Genomic DNA, 27947 nt, shown 5'->3' with positions numbered 1-27947 from the left:
AATAATGTGAGTTACTGAGTGATTTACGCTGGTAAAGGAATCCAGCATGTTTGCATCTAGGCCTAATGTCTAGGCTAGGTCTACACGTAATGCGCGTTCATTCATTCATTCATTCACTATGTAAGGAAATAATTGGAGAGATGAACTGGGACTGATCTAAAACCGAGTTCCAACCGGTTGCTATGACAGCTTGTCAACATCGCACGCGATGTTTCCTTTCAAAAAGCTGGTTCAAAAATAAACATAACCAGAGTGGCAAGCTCATGGACAAGCCCGTGAACATCAGAGAGAAAATGATGCAACCAAAACAGCTCGCGAGTGCATTTGCACCTTTTCCGCGCTGCACCTGGATTCATCCGCACGTGCCGAATGACAACTTTGATCGTGTCTGCAAAAACATCTGGAGAAGAGCCAGGAAGGCCACGGAGGAGCTGGGCAGAGATCTACGTTCACCTGAGACACCGCAGAATGAAGACTGCACGGCTCCAGACAACAAACCAAATCGGTAAGGCTGAGCTAGGCACACACAAAGCTGGAAACCACTAACTTGTCTCAAAATGAGTCTATGAAAGTAAGTTCATAGTGTACTGACTGTAGCGTTGTATAGCTACCTTTTACAGTACAGTTTGTCTCATATTATATGCTAGCTATTTGCGGTCTATAATGTTAAATGATGCTGCATCGTTTTGTTCTTAAGTGTGGTATCATCTCATTTCCCTTTCCAGGAATGTGGTAGCTAGGCTACTCAGAATATTTGATTATGGAAGTTAATACACTAATAGCAAAAAGGAGAATGTAGTGACTTTAGGATAATGCCATATTATCCCATATTTTCACTGTATTCATAGGGATTTAGTGTCTTTGTAGGAAAAAATGAAATAATCCAATGATTGTGGATGGATTTAATAATGATCATTGTACCGGTTTCTAAATGAATAATTAATAACATTAAATTAGTAAAAGTTAGAAGAGGCTTTGTGTTACCAGGTTGTGAAAATGGTGGTGGTGTTTATTCTCTATATTCTTTTTTTTAAGCAGTTTTAAGGCAAGGCAGCTTTATTTGTATAGCACATTTCAGCTCAGTTCAAAGTGTTTAAAGTGCCCATATTATGAAAAAATCACTTTTTCTGGGATTTAGGGTGTTCTTTTGTGTCTCTGGTGCTTCCACACACATACAAACTTTGAAAAAAATCCATCCATGCTGTTTAGAGTGAGATACAGTTTCTGAATGTGTCCTGCCTTCAGTCTCTGGGTGAGCTGTTCAAAATCGGCACGGCTTGTGACGTCACAAGCCGAAACGAGCAGGCTAACCGCAACCATTAGCTCGTTAGCATGCTAATGCTAACGCTAGCATGCTACCTCGTTCTCAATAGCAAAGCACTGCTACAACACACACAAGTTCACCATAATCTACAAAAGAACTACTTACATGTGCGCCCTCATTTAGAAGTCTCCCAGCTAATCCTGCCTTGTAAGTGACCGAAGTTGTAGAAACAGCCTTTCTTTTACTGTCTATGGAGCTAGCTAGCTGACATGATCTACATCTGAGCTACTGGGCATGTGCAGTGCAATCAAAGATAGTACAGAAGAAGAAAAGAGGTCTCACTCTGTAGCTAAAACAGAGACCAGGTGAAAAGAGGAGCTGCAGCAGTGAGATAGAGCACTGCAGTACAACAAAAATATGGTGTTTTTTGAAAATTAAACCATGTAAACCTATTCTGGTACAACCTTAAAATAAAATTATGAACCTGAAAATGAGCATAATATGGCTGCTTTAATATAAAACATTAAAGATCAGTATAAATGGAATCCATTAATACATGCACATCAGTTTCTCTCACTCTCAAATAAGCCATCATGTCTGCAGTACAAAAAATAAAAAATATGAATAAATGTTTTTTTTACAAAATGGCTTGTGGTCCATTGTAGCTTCTTTACAAGCTGTTTTGTGGTCAGCCATGCCTGCAGTGTCATTTTAAAAATTCATAACATGATTTGCCTAAATTGGATAGGTCGATGAAAAATGGATGGATGAATGGATTGATGAGAAGTTGAGGCCTATTTCTAACCCTGGACTCAACATTGCAGTGTAGATCAGGTGGGCTGCTGTGCAGTCATAGACTCACTGTATAATGTTAATGTACACCATCTGCTCACCGACCGCCCTGGAGCTTCCATGACGTCTCCGTTATCATAAGCATCCCAGGTCCCACCGGACCGTCTGTTCCGCATCGTGGCTTGACAGTAGACAGCATGGTGACTAAAGCGTAGCCTCATTAAAAAGTCATGGTTTAAGGCGGGTGCCACACCACACATGCAGGATGGAGCCACGGATCCAATGATTCATGTTTCTCGAGGCCAAACATTGGGTTCAATCAAAAGGTTTATTCTTAAAATATGACAAATAAAGCAAAAACTCCTCCAGTGCCTCCAATTAAACCTATTTGGAGCATGTTCATGATACAAGTGACCTTTTCCTAATACTACATGAACACCACAGTGATTCGATTCTAAAATAAATCTCACCTGCTTCTAAAACTCAAAAAAACTGTATTTGAGATGTGAAATTATCTGACACCGCTAGGAGACATTTCACTTTCTTTATGAAAAGATTGCATGAGCAGACTGACCTTGTAGCTGTAGGTCTGTTACGTATTAAAGATGCCTTAACCCTGCCACACTCCCACACCACTCTGTGTCTCTCTCCAGGTCTAGGGCTGAGGAGCAGCAGAAAGAGACGGATGATTTGGGTCTGAGCACATATGAGAAGGACAAGCAGCAATGCCACACTGCCTTCACCCTTCCTTGCCCTTATCTCTCGGGCCGCAGACATCCCCATGTTGCCAAGCCTGCACAGGTACTGATCCCTGTGATGGAAAAAGAGATGAAACGAAATGAGGAGGAGGAAAAGGGGAAGAGAAGTTTGGTGAGCATGATGACTTTGCAGGCTAACTCTTTCTGTGTTGGTTGACTGTAGCCTAGTTAGCCTCTACTTATGAAACCAAAAATATCAGAACATTATTATTAACACTGTTCTATTAAAAACCTGATAATTAAGTGATTAAGCAATATTTTCTGTTGTTAATTCACTGTCATGTCAGGAGGAAGATGTGTCAGATAAACAAAAGATTTGGGTCCCCCAATCCAGCAGCAGAAGAGACAAACCAGATCCTGTCTGCTCTGCCACTGCGGACCACACCCCGCACCTGCAGGTTGAGGAAGATCCTCTACTTCCTTCTAAACTACCTAGGGATACATGTGAAAGCGAGGATGAGACAAATATAAGTAGCAGTTCTGACTGTGTGTCTAGCGATGATGACGATTGTGTAACTCTACCTGGGGTGCGAAGGTGTGCCACTGATAGCAGTGATGGTGACTCAGAGAGTGAAAACAACAATGATGACTCAGAGAGTGAAAACAAACAGGATTCCCCATTTTATAGCACAGAGAAGGACTTTCCTCCACTATCTACCATCAAGGCTGGCATTCTACCATGTCCCACAGAGCCTCCAGCATTGGGGAAGATGCATAGCCAGTGGGAGATTCCCCTTTTATTCCATCCACATAACATCCCCACTGCCACTTTGGCAGGCTGTGTGACCGGCTATACACAGGCTCTTGTCCGAGGCAAAGCAAAAGCACCTCAGGCAAACTCAAAAAACAACGCCCCACCACTAGCCGAGACACAGCAAGAGGCTTACGACCTACTGGCTGACTTCCCGGCTCTGCAGCCCCCAAAGAAACCTTTAGCATTGGGTGTGTTGCGTAATGGGAATCCCAAGACCAAAGGTGCAAGGGGGAAAAGAGGGCTAACTCACTCACAAAATCAACGCCAAGAGAGTGGGGCTTTCCATCAGAGGAGGAAGGAAAATGTGCCCCACGAGGTCTCCTCCATCTGTGCAGGAGATCAGAAATCTGTGCTGGACCTTCACACATTTGGCTCGACCGGCCAACGCAACTCTCCCACCATCAGCTGTGAGGAACTGAAGGCCAACAACCAGCCGCCTCCTAGAGGTAATATATCTGCCATGTGTCTCTGCCTCGCCGTGCTCTTCATATGCTCTCCTTCTATCAGTTGGTATAAATAATCATTAATATAATTTTATGCCATTGTTAACACCCGCTGGAGCTACAAATGCACAAACTCACACAAACTGACCCTGTCTGAGAATCTAGTATTGATATTAATGACACTGTCATACTCGGCTAATTAAAGGCAGGAGAGAGGCAGCAGCACCTGTCCCAGGCAGAAACGCTGGCTATCAGAAGTTGCTGAGTGCAAATGTTTGTCCAGCTCAGAAAAGTTTTACCCTTTTTTCTCGAAACTCATTTAATGAACCTCTTTTGTTTCTGCCACATAGCAGGCGGCTTAGCTTCTACTTTGTTTACTTTTCTGAGCTTGAGACCTACTTCTTGAATCGAAGTTGTGTCGACAGCAAAACAGCCAAATCAGAGCAACCTTATCAATCAGGGGACAGCGCTCCGCGATGCTTGTAATACCCGACAAGTCCGCCCACCCACATGCAAACGCACACATACATGCAAACGTTGGGTCCCTCTCTGTGTAGGTGTTAAGTACTTCCTCAGTCACATGATCCATTGGCAAAGTGAATTACACGGTTAGCCTTCCAACAGCCAGTATGTGGACACAGATATGAATCAGTCAACAGCAACTCAAGTATGCTTGTATGTTGTTGCAGTATGGCTTGTACAGTACATACAGTAATATAGTACCTCCTAAACACTTTGCAGTGGGGTCTCTCCTTTGCTACTAACTATTTATGAATATCAAGTGTAATTTAGGCATATTTCATGCTAGCATAATAGGATGTATATACATAAAATTATACCATTCAGTTATATTTAGCTCTGTTTGAATTCCTTTCTGCTTTAACAGTTGCACGACTGCACCCGAAGCCAGCTCTGCTCTGCTCAATAAATGTGCATATGTGATACAAACTGCTGGCACTCCTCCAACAGTTTGCAGTCAGTGCTGATATGATAGAATTGACTCTTTGATAGCATAGCACTGTTGATTCAATAGCACTTTGTTGATCCCCTGGATGGGGGGGCTGCTTACAATTCCTTTGCAGCATAATACAATAACACAATTCTATTAAGCTTTCCATCTACATCACACTTAACATTAAACAGGCCAGACAAGACGATGTGCATGTGAAATGAGTATACTGCTAATCCTTGCCCCCTTGCTGTGCATATTGCAGTTGCAGGTACAGATGGCGTGGATAATATCAATGCCAGGTCCTGGGCTAGCGCTGCCAGGGCAGGCATGAAGCAAGCAGCTGCCCCCCAGGAGAAAGCCAGACCTTGTACCTTTCAGCAGATAGTTCCCATTAACAGAGCCAACAGTAAGTTTATACCTTGGCATCTTTAGCCTATGTGTGTTTTTGTTGGAGGTTGTGTGTGCAGGGAAGATGAGTATTATGTTCCACGGTGGGCCACATGAAGAATTCATCATGATCATCACTGGTTGAGCGCATTTATTTTGCAACACCAACTAAGCTGATGACGACAGCATGTCCTCTTGCCCTTTATGCACTGTGCTTGAACGGTTCTGTGTGTAGCATTTTAAAATATCAATATATCATTGTCAAATTAATTGTAATATTTCGGAGGCTGCGGTCGAGATGATTGGTGGTCTCCATCTCACACCAGTGGTATTGTTACTGTTTGTGAGATCAATTAATCTGTGCCTTTTATCAAGCTCAACACAGAACACTGACGGATCTCTGGCACAGTTTAGTCTGATATTGATATTAATAATAAAGTGACATTTAAACAACACAGACAAGTAATCTAGTCAGTTTTAAAGCAGAAGAGGTTATGCTTTATATTATCGCATACTTTTTACCTATACCCTCTGCTTTCTATGAGATGTTGCAAGTCAAACATGGCTTTACTGAGCAGTTCCCAAACCCAGGTTCTAACATGTATTTGCGAATGGAAAATATTCAAACTTTCAGTGAACTGTCTGTCCGTGTGTAATATAATGATAACTTTGCTTTCAAGCCTTCCCACTTATCAAATATGGCTTGACAGCACAGAGCCTGTAAAATACTTTGGTAATGTATGTGTACGGTCAGCCTGTCAAAATTTGTTTTCAAATTTACCAGATCAGATTTGCAAATCATAGTTTAACATCACCTAAATTGAATGATCCAGTCAGTTGCCTCTCTGGAGAAGTTCCTTCTCTGATACTGTATGTTTATAGTTAAAAGTCTTAATTGAGAAGGGACCATGCAGTGCAGAAAGCATGGGCATTTTCTGTGTGAATTTCTGTTTTGTGGCTCGCATGTTTGAATGTGTTGCAGTAAAAGACAAGTCAATAAGGTGTTTAGAAGTTGCAGTGACGTAACCACTGTAGAAACTATGCAAGTTCTTCTGTGCAGTTTGCTCTAGTTAAATGCGTGCAAATCCCTACGATTGTTGGAGTGAACTACTGATCTTCAATGGCCAACTACAGGACTTCATTTGTATTTCATTGTGTATCAGTAGTAACTACTGTTAAGAACTGCAATCCTTTACTTCTTTTTTCCTTTCACAGCTGGGTATTCTGCCACTAAAAACTTCCCCAACAAAGTGACTCCTTCCCATCAGGCAGCCCCTCCTATGTGTCATGGCCCTCGATCTCGCAACCCAAATTGGTTTGTTAGACCTGGTTACCCTCCACTCATCAGGTGAATACATAATTGAGATTTAAACTAATTACCAAACACACACTTTTATCTGTAAGCCAATGTGTGAAGTGTCACAGTGCTACTGTATATGATTGTCCATGTCACATTGTCTGTTTACCTCTTGTATTCGACACATGTATTGCATTTGATAAAGCCTACCACTTTGCAGTTATAATGGCTACATCTGGATTTCAATAGCTTACTGATTATATGCATTTTTAACAGTATTCAGAATGCAGATCTTAAAACTGGAATCAAGCAGGAGATTTACTTTGAAGTGGATATAACTTTGCAGTGACCTCCGCTATCACAGCACTACTTATCCTGTATTGCTTCATTACACACCATTCACAGCTGATCAAAGGCTCACTGAAATATCTTTTACACCTAGTTCACAGTCCAACAATAGCTATTGTTGCTACCCAGCTCTCACTTTCCATCTTTACTGTAACTGCAACATAGAAACACCACAGGGAAAGACCAATCCCACTTTTGTAGTGTTAAAATATCTATAAAAAATGTTGTTGCTGTTGCAGCTAGCACATTTAGGATATTCACCAAGTACATTTCTAGCCTTTTCCAATTCTTCATTGCTTCCATGGAGGTAGGACTGCTGTGCATATACAGTATGTGTGTGTTTGTCTTTGACCAACACATCTCCTGTCCTTTATCATTAGGCCGAACTGTGCGTGTGAAATACCTGTGAATGTAACATCTCTCGGCCAGCCCTGAAAACTATTCCGCCATCTACCCAGTGTGATGTTGGTTGACAAAGAAACAACAAACTAATAAATGCTGTTTTTGTTCTCAATTGAAGAATGCTGGTTCTGATTACTTCATAACAAACAGCTGGCAGCCCTTCTGGTCTCAGGGGTAGTAATGAGTTCAACGAGGCAAAGTGGTACTTACAGGAGGTTTAAAGTACCTCCTCAGCGAATCACAACGAGCAGTCGGAACAGTGATCTGTACTTTATTTTGCTGACATGTACTCAATCAAGCCTGAAAGACCAGTTAAACTCTTGGCATTTCATTTCTGATGCCAGGAAAACATTTTTAAAATTCAGTCTATTAAAAGAGCCTGTTTAACTTCGTAGCAGCTATAGGTGTAAACATGTAATTACAAGTAACAAGTATACTGCAGGAGCCATCTACTGTACAATGACTAAGCACAGCTAAGCACTGTATGAGCAAACAAATAAATCTGTTATAATGTATGCCACTGCAATGAAGGTTATGCTTTTGCGGCATTCAACAATGGTGAGTCTAAAAAAGCAAAGAGTGTTGCTGGGTATGGGTTAACACCTGAACCTTACACCATCATAGAGGAGCCTGTCAATCTGCTGATAATCTTCATATTGTTTTTAAGTATTTTTAAAATCATAACTCACATTATGATTCCGCTTGTTCTCCATCTGTTTGTATCCCAACCCATAGTAGAAATGGGGCTTATTGATCTCTATTACAATGGAGCACATATTGAAATGTCAAACATTAAAGGAATAGTTTGACATTTTGAGAAACACATTTATTTGGTTTCTCAGCGACAGTTAGATGAGAAGATTGCTACCACTCTCATGTCTGTATGCTCAACATGTAGCGAGAGCCAACAGGTTGTTATCTTAGCTTAGCTTAGCATATAGACTATAACCTGCATTTGTTGTGAGGTTAAAAAATACAACGTCTTAATTAATGAGCTTTAGAGGTGCAGGTGGGGAGATTTTGTTTCACCTTTGGACATAGCCTGGCTACTTGTTTTCCCCTGTTTATGCTAAGCTAAGCTAACCATCTGCTGGCTCTAGATAGACATTTTGCTCTAGACCAGGGGTCTTTTTAAGCCAAGGACCCCTTAACTGAGAGAGAGACGGATCAGGGACCCTCTACTACATATTATGTATAAAATTAAGTTGCATATTAAACTGGGCCTACAATAACATGTAGGGTGGCCTAAAGCCTTTATACATACCTTTTTAGTTCATAGAATACTAAGTAATTAAAATAATAACTGTTGCATGATTTTATACATCATGTTTTGATGTTAAACATGCATGTGGTACAGTGAATCCTTAGAATTTACTGCATCTGTGGATGACAACCTTAGTGACTACCTTACTTATAGGCCAGTAAGCCTATCATCAATGTGTTTGTTTCACGAATAGGTTGATTTAAATTATATCTGCTAATAATATGTTGGATTCATGTTAAGACATTTTAATTTTTGAAAAAACTTAATTAAAAAAAACAATAATTTGGTGGCCCCCCTGCACTAACCCTGTGGACCCCCTGTTAAAGATCTCTGCTCTAGACATTTTGAGCATACAGACATGAGAGTGTTTTCGACTTACTCATCTAACTTGCAGCAAGAAAGTAAATACGCATTTTTCAGAACTATTCTTTTAAGGACTTTCTTAATGGGGTCTCTTACTACAACGTTTGCATTGGGCAGTTTGGAAGATGATGTGGAGCATTTTGAAACTTCCATCCAACACCACTCTGCTCTGTTTCCCAACATTACGTCTGTGAACACACAGCAAAAAGGGAGTGCTTTGGAAGTTTGCCCCTCAAAGTTCTTTCTGCAAAAATGCTGTGCACTTTCCTGCTGTTCTTTTAACTTTATTTAGGTTTTTGTTTTGATTCAGTGGAGCGTTTGCAGTGTCAGGTAAGCACAATATTTTCTCCCCTCCATGTAAAAACAGATTATATATTTTTTACATGTCCATCTTTCCTCTTTCTCAATCTCTCCTCGACCTGACCTATTTAAATTTGGGTTGCACTTTCTTTTACCATGTGCGGTGGTGTCAGTGACAGCAAGGCCTACTGCACTCTGAGGTTTGCCCCTTTGGCTTCAGCACTTCCAATCCAGCAGGATAATTACTGAAACTGCAATGCACATTCCCCCTGTGTGGAAGTGGCAATATGGGGGTCTCTTGGTGTCAACTGAGAAATGAGATGCAAGAAGGCAAGCCGGGGTAAGATAGAGGGGGAGAGAGAGAGTGATCGTAAAATGTGTGATGGGGATGGAGAGAGACATTATAAAAGTTTTTAGGTTTTTTTTTTTGGCAGAAAAACAGCTGATGCAGAGATGCAAGTAAATGTTTATAGAGAGTGTGAAAAAGTTATGAGAACTATTTCAGTCACTGACACATTTTAAAATATTTTTGTCTTTGTTTCTCTCTCTCTCACTCACACGCACGCACGCACGCACGCACACTGACCATAACCTAAATATTCTGCTATTAAAGTTTAACAGGAAAGACAGAAAGGGTAGGAAAAAAATCTGATAAGGAGAAGCTACATGTAAAGAGCTTTTTATCAAGCGTAGGAGTATGGATGAGAATGTGTGATCGTAACTAAATTTGGGTTTCTCTTAAAAAACACCAAGGCCTCTCAGGTAGAACTAAGGTCTTATATGCCCACCTTCTGAATTTTGAGTGTTTTATTCTCCCAGCCGTTCACTTAGCCACCCTAACCCTTGTTTATCATTGATTTAAACCTCTTCTGTCTCAGTAATCACATCCAGGATATTAGATACTGCCTCTAAGAGAGAGCAATTAAGTGAAGCTGCTTTTATTGTGTCAGGGAGTTGGCATACCTAGGCTGGCAGTTGGATGCCACAGCATCCAAAAAAAAACAAAAAACAGAGCAACAAATTGACAATTAAAAATGTTCGACTCTTGGCAGACGGAGAAAAAGAAGTGCATGGCCAAATTGTTTGGTTTAGCAGCCTGAGCGATGGTCTGTTGCAAATGTGGGATTGTGAGAAACACGGCACGTTTGGAGGGGTGTAAGAGGAGGAGGGTTTGGCGGGAATGCGGCTTACACATTTGAGCCTGTGTGCTCTTCAGCTTGTGTAAGTTTGTGAGTGGCAGAGACATAGGCCAAAGTTTTCCCTCTTGCATTCTTCTCTCTTCTTCCAGATAATAAGCCTGTCTCCAAGCTGTTGCTAGGCTACACAGGTATGTTATTCTCTGGCAGGTGGCATTTTCCTTCTTTAAGCCTGTGTGTGTATGTGTGTGTGTGTGTGTGTGTGTGTGTGTGTGTGTGTGTGTGCATACATTCATGTACGCGTTGATATCAGCGTGTAAGCCAAACAGATAATGGTATGACAGAAAGGCAAGTGTGAAACATAGATCAAGAAATATGACTCTGAAGATCCATGAATTACATCAGTGCTACATGCTACTTATTCATCACATTGTCTCACATTTTCCTTTTGACCACTTAACAAATCCACGAGCTTTTGTTAAGTGTGTGTTTGCATCATGGACTATAAATAATATTAACAGTCTATGGTTTTCATATTCAACCTGTTCATGCAGGAGATGCGTTTGCACACACGGTTCCTTCAAGAACTCATTCGACTGAGGCGATCTTTCATGTAAGGAGGCTGAGAAATCCTGTAACTAGGCAACAAAATAAGTTTCTGTGAGTCTCAAGGAAAATACTTAAACACTCCTAAAGAATATGGGATGGTTGTCCCTCCTGTGATTGTTTTCATGGGGGTGGAAAGAGAGCTAGCACAGAAGGACCCAACAGTCTCTCAGAGAGATCCATAGATTGGTTTTGAAGTGGGCACAAGAAATCCAGACTAGGTCCAATCAATGTGTTAGATCATAATCAGGAAATCTCAGCCTCTCTCTTTTCCAGCCCCCATGTTAACCCTTCCTTCTCTGGGAGACACCTGCGACCTCTCTGAGCTTTACATGAAATATGTATAAGGTAAAAAAACATTGGAAAAAAAAGATGCCAGTGCAACAGTTAATAATACAATAAGTAAGATGTTCACTGCGCCAAAGCACAAAATGACTCGTGGGTACATGTTGAACATTACTAATGACCCAAAGATAACTTGCCAAGTGTTGAGGTTTTTGGCTTTCAGAGCTCACTCTCCAGTCAGCACTCTGTTTTGGATCAAACCCCCCGCCCACGCTTTGGCATTTTCAAATCCTCAAAGATGGAGGATGGTGCTGGAGTGAGCGCCTGGCATCACAAGACATTTCACTCTCCAGAAATAAGGCAAATGACAAAGAGGCATTACTATAATTATTACTGCACTGCTTTGCATAGTAATACATTGCCTCTTAACTCACAGCACTAGTTTATTTTTAATTTTTTTTAATAGTTTTCTCTTAAGTTATAGCAATACTAAATACCGAAGTATGGACATGACTGATGCATGTTGCTTATGGTACATACTGTATATAAGTCATTCTTGTAGGTACATAAAACGTCCCTTTGCTGTGATTGGTCATGTGTAGAAGTGGTAATGGTTCGTCTTGGTTTTTATAATGGTTCTTTAAGTACCTGATATGGCATACATGTTACATTTAAGAGCTCTAAGGATCCAGCTCTATCCTGCTTTGCCTCTGCAAGGATTTCTACAGTAAGTTCCCATCACACATGGTACAAAGCAGCCTGTGTGGCCGTTGAAATTAAAGTGACTTCACAAACTACTTTTAGTGCCCACACAGAATTTGCACATGTATATCAAATAACAGTAACCTTGGTTGGAACCAAAAATAATAATAATTACAATTTTGGCCAAATACGTAAGTATGCAAGCCAAAAACAAATTGCCAAAAATCTATTTCTGTATATATATATATATATATATATATATATATATATATATATATACACACACACACACACACACTATATACTATATACAGTATATATATGCAGAAATACATTTTTGGTATGTATATTTATTTCTCAGCAGAAATAGATTTTTAACATGGTTCAATGCAAGAAATGCCAACTTTTCATACCAGCAGCACTAGCCCATACAGTTATGATAACTTAGGACTTTTCAGCACTATTGGCATTTCAGTGATATTGCAGTGTAGGTGTTTTGTTACGGAAACTATCAAAAGCAATTCGTCCAAATTGTTTTACTGAAAATGTTGCTGCATTTTTAGTCCAGTTCCATTTTAATTATAAAATATTACACACAGACAGTTCACTGAATTCATCTCTTTACTTATTCATTTACAAAAATGAACCTGGTGAGACTGTTGATCTGCGAAGGAGTCTCAGACCTACTCCTCATTGACACTTTCTTGGCTTTCAAACTAGCTAAACATTGATTCCTTCTTTCTCATCCTCGGGCCTATTATTTATCTCTCTCTCTCTCTCTCTCTCTCTCTCTCTCTCTCTATCCTTCAAAAACTTGTTTAGATTCTTCTAATCACTTGTTTAATCTCCTCTCTTCCCATCAGCATTTTGGAGCTCAGGCGTATCAAGCCAACTGTCCTCCAGGATTCTGTTCCCCCTTCTAACAGGTGAGGCCGCTAACAACACAATTTTTTCCCCGTCCCTGAAGTTTGGAGCCAGTTCTAATCTGCGTCGCTGAATGTACATCCAACTGTAATTTACGTGGGAGTCTGTGCATACACACTGCAGCTGCGACTCAGTCCTCCATTGATTGTTATTCTATTTCATGAAACTGTCAGCTTGTGTTACATATAAAAGTGTTGCCACCATGCAATAAATCTTCCTTAGTAGAGATTAAACAATCCTCTGTGAGAATGATGCTAAATATAAGTCACATTAGATTGGAATGCGCTGCACACATGTGAATCAGAAGTGAGAGCATGTGCCTGTGTCGGAATGAATGTGTGGATATGTGTGCATGTACGCTTGTGAATGTATGGGCTTGTGTGTATTTATGTGAAAAAAACCTGCCACACGCTATATAATTGAATATGGGGAAAAAAGGGTTTTATTTGTCCCGGTGTCACTCCTGATGGATGCCCCTCATAAGACAAGCACAATCAGGGATCATTCCTCATCTTTCCTCCCACTCCTTATACTTCCTCTCCATCATATTTTATTCCCTTAGCCCAACCCTTACTCTTTTTTTCTCCCTCCTTTTTCTTTGTTGGCACTGGCACTGGTAGCTAGTGGTGTCACAGTGAATTTCATGCTGCCACATGTTGTGTCTGTTCTGTCCTAGTTGAGAGGGAAGCAGACTGTCTTTAATTCAGCCCCTCTGACCATCACAAGGCGAAGCAAAATGGCAGAGCTTTAGAACAGCTTTTTACTTTGCTTCACCATCATATTTACATAATGTTACACTTTTATGACAATACATTCTGCATGTGGAGCATCAGTGAAGAGGTTGTTTAAGGCCACATTATTGTTGCATTAGTTTTCAGTGGTTTGGTAACAGCCCGTGCACATTCCCTCCATCCTTTGAGTGTCATGTTTTGGATGTGAGCAGTTTTTGGGTGCTGCCACGAGCTCTCCGAGTTGAACATGCACGTGTACACATCTCTATGTTTAACTAACAGAAAACGGAAGTCATTCTTTCCAATCGAGGGTGAATGACGGGCAGTAACGGACTAGTAACTCCTTGTGGCCGTTGGATTCATCGGCCATCGGATCAAGGATATGTTGGATTTTCCTCAAGGCAACCGTGGGTCACAGAGGTTTGTAGAGGAGCTAATGTTCACACCTCCCAAATCCTACGACACTTACGCGTGCAGTGTGTTCCAGCTGTAAGTCCCCTTTCCACCCCTAGTCCAAGACCCCTGATGATATCCATAACAAGAGGCATCGCCATGCTAGCCTGGTCCTACCAGACTCTGGTACATTTCATTTGTACAGAGAGTCTGGCCACTCTCCATTGACAAGTGTTAACTTCCTTGAAGGCGGGTACTCTGTTGAAGTTTAAAACTATTGGATCTGCTCAGAGCCACTCTGCATCTGCCATAACAATCGCTAACGTTTGGTTGTGACGTCGGCTGACCGTGGATTTCCACAGGATGTGGAACGTCTGCGGACCGGCTCCGCTGCGGAACGGCTCCGCTGCGGAACGGCTGCGTGCTCCGCCGTCCGTCAATACCCACCAGGTCCGGATTTGTTTGCGTAACGGCTGCGGCCAGCCGACCACGAGATCTCGCGAATTCACGTATGTTCGTGCGATATAACAGGATGTAGTTTCTATAAACAGAACCACAAAACCAACAACAGTTTGTTTCCATCCAGAGGAGTAGAGGGGAAACAACTCTGTGCTGTGTTTTCAAGGTGTAGTGCAGGGAAATATGATCCGCCGTGAGCACGGTGTATTTTATCTTGAAAAGTATCCGGATGTTTTATTTTGTTTCTGTGCTCGACTTCCTGTCCCGCACAATCTGAATTGTGCTGAATTGCTGCTGAGCTCTCCGTCGTCCGTCAAAAATAGAAGCTCTGCGTATCTGCTCCGGAGGGCTGTGGACTGACGGAACTGGGACGGAGTAGGGACGCAGACGTTCTGCAGTCAGTGGAAATACACACATTGACTTTAATGGAAACCTAATGACTCCGTCGACGTTCCGGAGACGTTCCGCATCCAGTGGAAATTGCCGGTTAGCATCGGTAGCGTTCGCCTTAGCCACTCCTTCACCACTAACGGAGCGAGCTGGAACATCAAACTGTTCCCGAACCCCGTGAGGAGGAGGGCCACAACATCATGGCCACCAACAAAACTCAGCAAAGATTGTTCTTGCTCGGGCTTTAACTTCTGGACATTTGGCAGTGTTGCCACAATGGACCGAATGGCTTCGCTCGCATCTTTCTCCACCGCCATTACGGAATTACAACTCAAACTAGCGCACAACCTCAACGTCATCGTTCTCAGCCACTCCCTCCGTTCGCTGATTGGACCGGTAAAGATTTGGCCAGAGAAAACCCAAGAATATACCGCAAACCCAGACGGAGTAGTGAAGGAAAATGAAAATTGAGCGGAAGTACGTAGGAGGGTGGAGCCAGGCTATCACCATGCCCAATAATGTCCAATAATACACATAATGTCCAATTGCCAGCTTATCAGCTACCAAAAGGCATAAAGATTACACTCATTTTGTGTCTTTATTGGTTAACTATACTGTTATGTAAAATAAAGCCATGAATTCACAGCAGTAAAAACCTCACCGTTTTTATTGTTATTAATGTGTGAGAATAAATACTGAGTGCATATCTTTGAATCAGCTTATTTTCCGCTGAGCACAACGTGTATGTGAGTGTATCTGCGTGTAGCCTCCCCCTTCAAAGCCACTGCATGCTGATTGTTCTCTAAATGAGGACTCTATCCTAAAAAATATGCCCTAGCCGCGGTCATTTATATTCATAATTTGTAATTACTGTGAGTTAAAAGCTGATCCACAGTGGGTTGCGTCTCCTTTTGTGCTTAGTGTCTGTGTGTGCAGTTGCATCTGCATGTGTCTGCTTGTGATGCATCATACATCTGACAGGTGGTATAAAACTTAGGAAGAACTCTAAAGCTGGCCTCATTCACCTTGTGTGGTGAACAGCAGTTGCCGGAGGGGCCCATTTCTCAGTTAGCTTCAAACAGATAGTCTAATAGCGGCTCAAAGGACACACGCTCTTCACGCTGTCTTCTTCTTTCCTCTCCTCTCTTTTAAGTGAGGCAGAAATATGCCTTGTCGTGATGGAATGGGTAAAGATTTGACTGAGTCGATGAAGTTATTAATATTTAACAAAGCTCTTTAAACTTACACGACACAACTGCCTAGTTGAAACCTGAAAGAGATGGAAAGGAACAACAGAGAAGTAAATGAGTGGAAAAGAAGAACAGAAAAAAGCAGATCCTTTTGGAGTGACAGAAAAGAACGCAAAAGTACTTATTTTTACATGAAATTAATTACCTAAAGATGAAGGAGAAAGGCCTTGGCCAAAAGGCAAATGTCCAATTGATTGTGTTTTTATAGAAGGTTAGTTTTGTTGCAGCAGTAGGATATTTCATTAAAAAGGAATCAATTCTGTTGGTTGCATCAAAGGCAGACAACAAAAAATGTCTTTGAAATGAAATCGCTTTTTCAATCCCTCTTAAATTCCACAATGCTTTTCATCAACAATCCCTTTGTGGCACTGTATTTTCTCTGAATTTCAAATGCCATTTTCTCTCTGCCTCCTTTTGTGTGCCTTCAGTGAGCATGAAGAATTGAGGCTCAAGGCAGTAGGCTTGATAAGCGGAACTCCACACCAAACGGTGGGGTGACTGTCGGTGTCAAACTGTCGCAAACCGATCTGTGTCAGACATAAGACAGGTGAGAGGTGAGCGCTGCAGCATTTTATGGTTCAGCGGTGTCATTTTGGGGACACAAGAGGAAGAAAGAACATGAAAAGAGGCACATGGTTTTTAACAGCCATTATACCCTTTCTTTTCTTTCAACCTTTTCTTTGGGCTGCTCGTCTCAAGTGACCTCCCTTTTCATCTCCTTCACACCATTCTCACACCTTGCATTGTGTATCTTTAGCCTCAGATAATCGGCAAATCCATCACTGAAAGACAGCTTGCGAGTCAAATTCAATCAATCAAATTTTATTTAAAGTGAAAATCACCATTCAACATGGTCTCAGTGCACTTTACAATTAAATAAACACAGAAATAACAGACAGCAACAAAACATTTTGACAGTCGAATATAATCCCAACATATTTAAGTTCGCACAATCAGTGCGTTTACATGCCCAGCAGTAACTGGGGTATAAGTGAATAACCAGGTTATGCCAGTTCTCCCCGTATACATGAGCTGGGAAGAATGGGAAGAATTGCGGGCATTACTCTACCTCCAGTACAGTAGGTGGCGCTCTCCCAACGCACAACTGTCTTTTCTTCTGGTTGACCTATGTCAAAATTACACCGACCAACCTAAATTAGTAAAATTTAAAGAGGCGCTATGCAGTTTTGTCCATTTCTTCGCTGTTTTCTCGCTTTTGCTCGCAGGTTTCTCTATAAAGCTCCCCCTACAGCTATTAGATATTTGGCAGCTCCTACGTTTACTTGTGTCTGACTCCTCGCTCAGTCAGTCTGCTGTTTCCTCTTTCTCTGTTCCTCCGACAATGCTTTCCTAGCTTTCTGCTTCTTTTTTGCCGGCTCAGCCATGACGATAGTGTGAAAAACTCCGTCGCTACCTTGTTAGCCGATTCCTGAATGGGCGTATGTGTGCAGTGCCGTGAAGCAATTCGTTACATCGTGAGACCTGATATCACGTGATACTTCCTGGTGCTGAGGCCGGCGTCTCGCCGGCCGAAAGTTGCAAGGGTGTTTTTTCTGCTCACAGGCGCTAGGGGGGAGCGAGACGACCACCATTCAACTCGAAAAAAGTCATATAACCATTCCAGTGACTCCAAAGCTGTTCAGTTAAGATAAATTAAGCTAAAAAAAACTCCATAGTTCCCCTTTAACAACCTAATGCTTCATTCACACATTTTGTCACAGCATAGGAAAGGACAGTGCTCTTACCAGATGACTGAGAGCTTTGTTTGGCTCATTATCTGTAACGTTAAGTGTCGCCCAGTGTCGGGTGTCGGGCTAACTAACATTTACGTTAGCCAGCGGTCGCAGCGGGCAGCTCGTTCCCTCTACTTCTTTGCAGAGACACAGTGTTGAGAGCCCCAGAGATGGACAATCTGTTTAGCCATGTCCCGGTGTCCGCTGCTCTGCGGGGATTGAAGCAGACGGGCCGTAGTTTGCCGCTGCTGATGATTCTGAGCACCGTTGTTTTGTTTTGTTGTATTGAAGCAACGGTCACAGTGCTGATGGATTATTTTCAGGTCAAAAACTAGTGGTGGGCGGATCGATCCAAATATCGATAATATTGATACCAACGTTGGTATTGATATTGATCAATACCAGTGTAATGAGATTGATACATTAGTTTTAGTTTCTCTCCAGTATGCACTGCTGCGGTTTCATCAAAGAGGTGACCTGGCTGTCTGTGTCTTGGTAAGTGCCGCTGCTTTCAAGTGCCGCTCCTGTCACACAGCGTGGAGCAGGCACACTTTGCTCCTCCCTCCCCCTCTTGTGATTTGATGTTGTACCGTCACGTGACTTAGCGGCAGCAGGCAAACAAGCAAGCAAGCAGCCAGGCTCGGCGGCGGCCAGCAGCACACACACACACACACACACACACACACACACACACACACACAAGCAGGACAGAGACGGAGCAGAATGACAGAGCTGTGTGGCTAGATTTTCAGGCCAAAAATGAAACAATGGCAAGCTGTATAATTTGTGAAAAGGCTGTAAGATACAGTGTTGACACAACAAATGTATAAAGCATATGAACATTCTGTCCTGGGTTTTAACTTATTAATAATCCAAAGGAAAAATCACAAAATCACTTAAAAGGTCATGAAAATTCATTCAGATTAAGCAATTTGATGATGCATCCACCTTAATTATTAAAAAGTATCGGTATCGTATCGGCGATACTGGCCCTGTATCTACTTGGTATCAGATCGATATTTGAAGTATCGCACACCACTATCAAAAAACACTTCAGCGGAGTGGGGAGGGGCAGTACGGAGCATGCGCAGACGCTTAACCTTAACTTAAGGAGTTCTCTAGGTCTGTTAACCAGGTTATGAGAACTCCGGGGTATTGTCTTAACCCGAATATAATTGTATATTATTATTGTATATTATTATTTTTTTAACTGCATGTAAACGCACTGAATGTGTGTACAGAAGGCTTGGTTTAGATCAGTGGTGTTTCTTCAGCTGCCCCTATGGCTGCTATAACACAGTGGAAGAACACCTGTTTTGCTGGACGTTTCTATATCCTTTACTTTAAGATAACTATTTCAAATGTTTCTTAATTACTTTTAGCTAACTATTGCAACCATTTGTTATGATATCAGTTTAGTGTCTTTAGAGGAGTGGGCGTGGTTAGCTGATTGACAGAGACAGACTGACATGTCACATGAGGGGGCGTGTGTTTGTGTGATGCTGATTTAGCCCAGGCCAAAGCGGCAGGTGTGGAGGGAGTGTGAGCAGTAGGATTTTGGATGGAGTTTAAAAATGTTGGAGCATTGCCATGGGCGATTTTAGACCCTCTTTAGGGGGGCTCAAGCCCAAATTGAAACGTAACCAACTAAAATTGCTGAATGTTAGAACAGTGTCAAATTGGTCGTTATTACTCTGACTTATAAAGTGTCAGGTTTAGTTCCATCATAGTGTTAATAGTGTCAAAAAACGTTAGCTGACGTTGTTGTTGTTGTTCAGTAGCTAACTGAGAGATTATCAGATAATGCGGGGGGGGGTTAACACTTTTGCAAGGCACCGTATCAGTGTCACATTCTCATTAAGGGCTGAGCCCCCTTAAAGGTCTGATGCTAGAATCGCCCCTGAGCGTTATCATATCTTCCGCTCCACTCCGCTAAAATTTTGCTCAGGTACAGCTCATACCATGAGTTCGAAGCATGCCCGAGCCTGTCTCTGTGACTGCAGCACGGGCAGTACATGCAGTACATGCAGCTGAATGGCGACTCCCTCCATGCCGCCAGTGCCTGTCATCTGGCGGCCTTTTTGCTTGCGGAGCTCTGGGCATGAAGGGAAGGCAGGCAGGTGCTGTTCATCTGATAAATACAATGCAGCTTTTTTCCTCTTTTTAAAGCGAGTGGTGAGCGATTTGAGTGGAGTGGGGTGAAATACGAGTTAAGTGTGGAGCGATATTAAGCGGAGCAGCCTGGAGCAGCTTTGAGCAGGGGAGCGGAGGGAACGAACAGGTCCTTCATAAGGAGCGAAAATTCACACTGCTACACTCCACTCATATGCTATGGTACTAACTAGCCTATTTCAACTTCTCTGCTCGCTTGCAGACTAGTTTTCAGACAAACTTTCAATTACAACACGTGGTGTTAATTACAATAATTAATTGATTAAGGTTGATGGGCAGCTCACTGGTTATTGTTAATACAATAAAGATCAGCATTGCACTGATTTGTAATCCTATGTGTTTATTTTTCTTCTTAAAACACATTTGTCAACATATTTTTAAGCTTAGTTTCTATTTTTTTTATTGAGTATGGTTAATAAAGTGAGCTTCACGTACCTCCTGAAACTGCCGAAGTACACCCTGGTGTACAAGTTGGGAATCACTGGTTTAAATTAAATCCGGATCCCAAATTAGAAAGCTGATTTGAGATTTTTTTTTTTCTGAAGCCTGCATTTGTTGGATAGAATTGGGTTTTGGCAAGAGAGCTAGTGAGAAACAGTGTGGGATTTTGGTTTGTTATGAAGTGAGAACAAGAAAAAGAGGATTTATTCTGTTAACCAAAGTCAAAGATCAAAGTGATGGCATAAAAGGCATATCACTGCCAGTCCAATATTTTCCTGTCATCCTAACAGCATCCAAATGTTATCCTTGCCTTGATATATATTTTTTGAATTTCATCATTTGGACGTGAGAAAAGACACAAGGACCCACACAGCAGCACACAGTGATGTGAGCACACCGAGTGACGTTGACGTGCATACACGGATATACATATTTATGAGATCTTTCTGTCTCTCTCTGTCACAGACATGAAAATGCACATGCCCATCCTCACACACCAGCCATCCCCTCATAAGCTAATCACTCCTACAGACGTGTGCACAAATGCATGCAACACTGCAGTGCAGATCAGTGAGGACAATCAATCAGTAATAGCATCTTGTGACTGCTCCCAGATTTCTTCCCTTTGCCCTCTAGTGTCTTCAATATTTAGACTGTTTGACATTAAATTAATACATGAATGTCAATGAGGCAGATCTCAGTTCCCTAAGTGTACACACACACACACTCATAGAAAAGAGTGGGCATGAAAAAGCAGCAGGATGCAGTCAGAAGCAAATCATCTTAAAAACCAAAGACGGGAGCAGAGTCCTTTGTAGTTTATGGCTTGGTTATTGTTCAGTCAAACTCCATTTTTGGACGGCTTGATTCAAGATAGGTAGAAGATTGCTAGTGGATACAGTGCAGGCCGTGAGTGATCTTACTTCAGAAAAAAATGATCTCTAGTCTTTTACAGAGGGGGAAAAGCCGGTTTGAAGTATCCTATTTTATGGTGGTGTCTGATTCTCCTTGAAAGTGAAACCAGTAATAAGGCAGCTTGAATACAGCCCTCTAAAGCACCTGTGTATCAAGGATCTCATCTCAGACAAAGCCACACAGTCAGTTCCTTTACACCTTGGGATGGAACATATGCCTCCATTTATTGCATAGTAGCCCTGACTAATGGCTCTAAAACAAATACTGGCTTTATTTATCTGCTGAGGCTTCTGAAGTTTATTCCTTGTAGCATATTGCCAAGACTCACAATTTCCTTGTAAGTGCACTGCACTCAGTACTTTCCATGTCCATGGAGCTCTTGTGGTTAATACATGTGTCTAAAGTATACACATTCTACAAGTCATGGATACATTGATGCCTTTCAAGAGGCAGTGTGAATAATTCTGAGAAGTTTTTTTTTGTTGCCATTTTCTTTTTACAATACTACTGGGTTTGAATGTGGCTTTTGTAGCAGAAATCTCATGTCCTGTCTCAACTGTGTTTGTATAGCATGTCTTACTGCCTACAGTAGAAACCCACAGAAAATAGCTGCTGCAAAAGTAAAGATTGTATTAAGTCAAACGGAAAATACCACCTTGCCAGACCTCTCAAAATTGACTAGGATCTCCAGGAATTCCAGTCATCACTTTTATCTGTGTCTGTGGGAGATGCCGAGTTTTAACCAGGCAGTGAGGTGTCACCTTTGTAAAACATTGAGTAGTGCACTTTAGGAAACCAGCCCCTTTAAAGGAGAAATCTGGCGCAAAATGAACCTAGGGGTTAATAACACGATTACCGAGTCGACCGTTCTCTGGGATATGTTTTCATGCTAATCAAATGTGACCAGTTTTAGCCCAAACCGCTAATTAGCTTATAAAGCTAGTCGTCGGGGCCACGCGAAAGTAAAAAGAAATCGCTTTTTCTATACCACTAACAAGGCTCAAAATAGCACCACACTTCCATGGTAGCATAATGAGGGTCCCTACATGGAAACTGAAGCATTGAGAACTTTGTAAGTGTACAGACAGTTTATTAAAAAGATAGTTTATAAAGACAGTATCGTTCGCGTATACAGGCAGGCGCCATCTTGGGAAAAAAGTCACGACCAGTCAAACGACGAACGCCGTGCTTGAGCTATGTTACTGGTTACTGGTTACACAGCGTTCGTCGTTAAAATAATTAGCGGTTTGGGCTAAAACTGGTCACATTCAATTAGCATGAAAACATTTCCCAGAGAACGGTTGACTTGGTAATCATTCGTTATTAACCCCTAGAGTCATTTTGCGCCAAATTTCTCCTTTAAAGAGACATGACCAGTATGGACAAGCTACATCAAGTTACACTCCTCCCTGCACACTACCTTGATAAAATTGTTTGTTTGAGCCTAGAGCATTTCATTGTTTGTGCTACTCAGAGTTAGGCACTGAGCTGGGTATACAAGTTCATTGCAAACACTGGAGCCTGTGGTTATCAAAGCCCTCCTGCTTTGATGCAATTACCTTTTTTAAATTCCTGTCCAAAAGATTTCTGTGCAAATATCAACACATTTGAAGTGACGCTGCTTTAACGCTAACACCAGGTGTGAGGAAAAAGTATCCAATTATCTATTTACTTCCTGCCCCTTGCCCCCCCCACCCCCATACTTTTATCCAGACTTTAAGCAGCAGCACTGCAGGTGTAAATAAAGTTTCCAACCTTTGACATTCAGAAGTCTGTTGGTTGAGGTATACCAAACCATTTATTAATATTATGATTATTTGTTATTATTATTATAATAACATTATTATTTTATTTAAACCTTAACCATTCATCACTGCAGGTCAGAGGAAATTATTAGAGTGGATAAAATGTTCAAAACAAAGACTCTTGAACAATTCCAGGTTATTACTGAATTTAGTTATGATTAGTTAAGGTTACTCATTAAATGTTTGATGTTCACAGTTTATATTTATAAAACAAACTTGGATTATTGTTGTATGATTAAAAAAATTTAAGGAATGTGATTTTTCTGTAGCTTGTGATATAGTGAGTTGCAAAGCTTTTATACTTCCAGTTGTTTGTCCTCAGTCTATTATTGTGTTGTGGCTGCCTGCCACAGAGGGTTCAGGCAATGGGGCCAGCTCTGTAGCAGCTCTGAGGGCCAGATGTACTAACGCTTTTGCGCCCACTTCAGGGGTATTTGTTTCGCAACGTGCGCGTAAAAGCATGGCGAGGTATGTACAAACAGGCTGCACTGAGGTAAAAGTGCAGACTGCCTGTCGTGGGAACTGAAAATAGGAAATTGCGCTTTTCCGTGTCATGCATATGCATTCAAGGGAGGGTCAAGTGGAAAGTGGGAGTTTCCCATAAAAAGATGGGCAGGGAAGCGTAAAGTGCGCCTAATTACGTATTCCGCGGTATGTACATTTGTGTTCAAAATAATAGCAGTCCAACATCACTAACCTCATAAATCAAATTTTTTGGTAGAAGTGATATTTCTACATGGCAAATAATTTACTAGTAAGTGTTGTAGAGTCATAGAAAACCAACAGACCCAACAGTCATGACATGCATGCTGCTCATTCTGTGTAATTGAATCTGTAATTGAAAGGGGCATGTTCAAAATAATAGCAGTGTTGTGTTCAATTAGTGAGGTGATTGATTCTGTGAAGAAACAGGTGTCAATTATGGCCCATAGTTAAGGAAGGAAGGAAGCAAATGTTGTGCATGCTGGTTATAGTGCATTTCACACTGAAATACTCAGCAAAATGGGTCATTCCAGACATTGCTCTGAGGAACAGCGGACTTTGATTAAAAAGTTGATTGGAGAGGGGAAAACATATAAAGAAGTGCAGAAAATTTTAGGCTGTTCAGCCAAAATGATTTCAAATGCCTTGAAATGGCATCCAAATCCTGAACGACGTGGGAAAAAATGGTCAACTACCATTCGAATGGATCGAAGAATAGCCAAAATGGCAAAGGCTCAACCAGGAAAATCAAAGAAGTTACCTGTGAGTACTGTTACGATCAGAAGAAGGCTATGTGAAGCAAGGCTATCAGCTAGAAGCCCCCGCAAAGTCCCATTGGTGGAAAAAAAGACATGTACTGAATAAGTTGAAATTTGCCAAAGGACACATTGACTGGCCAAAGGAGAAATGGCGCAACATTCTGTGGACTGATGAGAGCAAAATTGTTATTTTTGGGTCTAGGGGCCACAGAGAGTTTGTCCGACGACCCCCATGCACTGAATTCAAGCCACAGTACACTGTGAAGACAGTAAAGCATGGTGGTGGAAAAATCATGTTATGGGGATGTTTCTCATACTGTGGTGTTGGGCCTATTTATCACATACCAGGGATCATGGATCAGTTTCAATACATCAAAATACTTGAAGAGGTCATGTTGCCTTATGCTGAAGAGGAAATGCCTTTGAAATGGGTCTTTCAACAGGACAATGACCCAAAACACACCAGTAAGCGAGCAAAGATTGATGTTATGGAGTGGCCAGCCCAATCCCCAGACCTCAATCCCATAGAAAACTTGTGGGGTGATCAAAAATGCTGTTTCTGAGGCAAAACCCAGTAATGCAGAGGAATTGTGGAATGTAGTTCAATGGTCCTGGGCTGGAATACCTGTTCACAGGTGCCAGAAGTTGGTCGACTCTATGCAACACAGATGTGAAGCAGTTTTCAGAAATAATGGTTATGCAACTAAATATTAGTGCAGTGATTCAAAGTAAAGCAAACCCTTGAGACATTTTTCAGTTCATACAGTAAATGTTTGAGTTTGTAAAGAAAAATGCAAATACTGCTATTTTTTTGAACAGCCTAATATTACTTTTTCTTCACTTTCTGTAAAGGTATAACACAAACTTGATCAATTTTGGTCATGTTTTGATTTGGAATTGAATGTGCAGTGTTCCCAATGCATTTTATATTATGGAATTAAAAGCTATTCTAGGGATTTTGAGCATTATTCACTTTTTTAAACACTGCTATTATTCTGAACACAACTGTACAAAAAACGCCTGTGAAAGTGCGCCTCTATTTTGCGGTGAATTCTCCGCCTCTTAAAAGCAGGTGTAAACCTGGAAGTGGGTTTCCTCGCATATGCCTCCTGGTGAAATGGCGGCAGTACTCCGAGCAAGACGAAGACATAGGCCAAGGAGACGAGCTGAAAGGATTTTTGCCACAAGGATCAGACTTTTTCAGATGAGTGAACACGAAATCATTAAGCGTTACAGATTAAGCAGCCGTGTAATATTACAGTTACCGGAAGAAATCAAAGATGACATTGAATCTCCGACTCAGTGTTTACATTCCGTTCCAGCAGTTGTTAAACTCCTCACTACATTACAAATATTGGCATCAGGATCATTTCAAACAGTCATAGAATCAGCAGTGGGAATATCGCAGGCGGCACTCAGCCGTATCATAGCACAAGTACTTAACGCGTTGCTACAGCACAATTTACGGTATAGTGAGCGGAGAAAGGTGCTGATTACCCGACGAACTGCAGGTTTGGTAAATACGACGTAAGCTGAAGTATCACAGCGTACGCTTTCCGCGGGTTGGCCATGGCGCTGATAACGCTACATTCGCAAATGTACGTACATCTGGCCCTCAGTGTAAACCTCGCCCAGTTAGTAGAGCAACAGGGATCACATAAACAAGTGCATCATGCTTTTCTCCGCCTAAATGATTACTGGTTGAGTTACACTCAAAACTTAGAACTTGACTAGTTTGATAAAATATGAGTTTAGTATTAAGAAATATGTAAAATATAATCTGTCCAAGGTGAAAAGATCTGTGTGTGCTCAGTTCATGTCTGGTATACTCCCTCTCCATATTGAAACAGGATGTTGGTCGGGCACCAGTGAGGAGTGTTATTTATGGGATCTCAATGAAATTGAAAATGAAGTTCATTTTATCATGATTTAAGATTGCAATTATTTAACAGAAGATGAGGCAGGATATAGATCTGTTAGTTTGGTTGTTTGAACGTAAGACATTTTTATGTTCATACTTTTCAGAACAAGCATGCATGGGCTAAAAGGATGACTGCTTTGTACCGATGATTGTCTGGAAGTGACATATATTTAGCTATTTATTACATTCTTTGTGTTTGTAGTTTTGTTTTAAGTATGAAATATTTAGTTGGACAATTTATAGGTTACACTATTGTGTTGTGGCTGCTGTAATATGTTTTCTTTATTCTTTATTTTGTGCAAAGTAGAGTATGTTGTGCGTGGACATTGGACCGGAAGCTGTGAATGAAATTACTTTTGTATTGGTGTCATGTAATTCTGTGTGGGATAGACCACTTAGTGGCATGACACGTAAATAAAATATCATATCATACACTTTCAAATGATCCTTTAGTGTGTTATATACCTCAACACTGCTTTTAAAGAGGAAACATATCAAGTTAAAGGCATACTATGTAACTTTTCCCTCTTCGGTCCCCTACAGATTGTCTCATTGAAACTGGAACTACAGCGCTGTAGTTCCAGTTCCAATGAGACAATCTGTAGGGGACCGAAGAGGGAAAAGTTACATAGTATGCCTTTAAGAAGTAAGATCATGTCAAATTAAATCATGAGGCATACAAGTGAAATGCCGGTTTGTGGACTACACCATGCAGGGCCCAGCTTACAATTACCAATAATGATTGATTTTAGAAGTTAAGAGTGTTTGCTATGAGCTCAACACCGTTAAGAGCTTCATATTGCTGGCTTTCTCTGATGCCTGGACGGGATGCTGAATACACTTTAAAGTAATGTGATGAAAATGTTTTGACAGCCCCCATGAGTTTCACGTCATCGATCTGTACGAGACCTACAGCACATAAACATGTTGCAAATGACATATGTATCATAAATAATAAGAAAAAAGAAGCTATGGAGTCTTTAAAAAAAGAAAACAGTAAATGTGGCATTTCAGAGCCAAAAGAGATTAATATATTAGGTCAGTGCCTCCTGTCAGTGGTTAATTTATGATTATTTCTAAGAGCATAGATTTATGCTTTTGGGAAACACTCCTTACTCTTAACAAGGTTTGTAAGAGGAATTTCAGAATGTTTGTTAGATTAATTTTACAATATTGCCTGAAGATGCTTTTGGGAAACAGGGCCCAGGCCAGTTAAATGGCATCAAATAAGGCATAAGCTACTGTATATTTATGTTTTCAGTCATCTGTGTCCAAACGAGAGGGCCTATTTACTTATGAAGATCACACTCCATATTTGTGTGCAAACCACATTTACATTGAGTTGTTTGTGCACTCAAATTTCTCTCTTTCTGTTTTTCAGGGCCATCGAAACACAGCCACGTGTGACAACAGCCAGAGTGATGCAAAGTAATTGTGTTTGTGCTGAAGACATTGCTGCACAATGAAATTCACTTGACTCTGTTATTTCCCCCTGTTAGCAGCCTAATAAATATTTGTG

At 41.3% G+C, this 27947-nt stretch overlaps 1 protein-coding gene across 2 annotated transcripts; it reads left to right on the top strand.

Annotated features, from left to right (window-relative positions):
- Positions 1 to 139: 139 nt before the first annotated feature.
- LOC116067027 lies at positions 140 to 27947 on the top strand. 2 transcript variants are annotated; one of them, XM_031323305.2, is made up of 7 exons: positions 140 to 505; positions 2710 to 2926; positions 3102 to 4014; positions 5226 to 5369; positions 6566 to 6698; positions 12917 to 12979; positions 27810 to 27947. In XM_031323305.2, the coding sequence occupies exons 1-7, from the start codon at positions 183 to 185 to the stop codon at positions 27892 to 27894; spliced, it is 1878 nt and encodes a 625-aa protein (XP_031179165.2). In that variant the 5' UTR covers positions 140 to 182; the 3' UTR covers positions 27895 to 27947. The 2 variants fall into 2 exon arrangements, with proteins under 2 accessions (XP_031179165.2, XP_031179167.2); XM_031323307.2 differs by lacking the exons at positions 12917 to 12979; positions 27810 to 27947 and adding an exon at positions 7376 to 7560 and having other exon boundaries at positions 151 to 505.

Source organism: Sander lucioperca, chromosome 16 (assembly GCF_008315115.2).
Source record: "Sander lucioperca isolate FBNREF2018 chromosome 16, SLUC_FBN_1.2, whole genome shotgun sequence".
Lineage (NCBI taxonomy): Eukaryota > Metazoa > Chordata > Actinopteri > Perciformes > Percidae > Sander > Sander lucioperca.
Note: the sequence above shows the minus strand (reverse complement) of the source record. Positions and strands in the feature narration are given on the sequence as shown.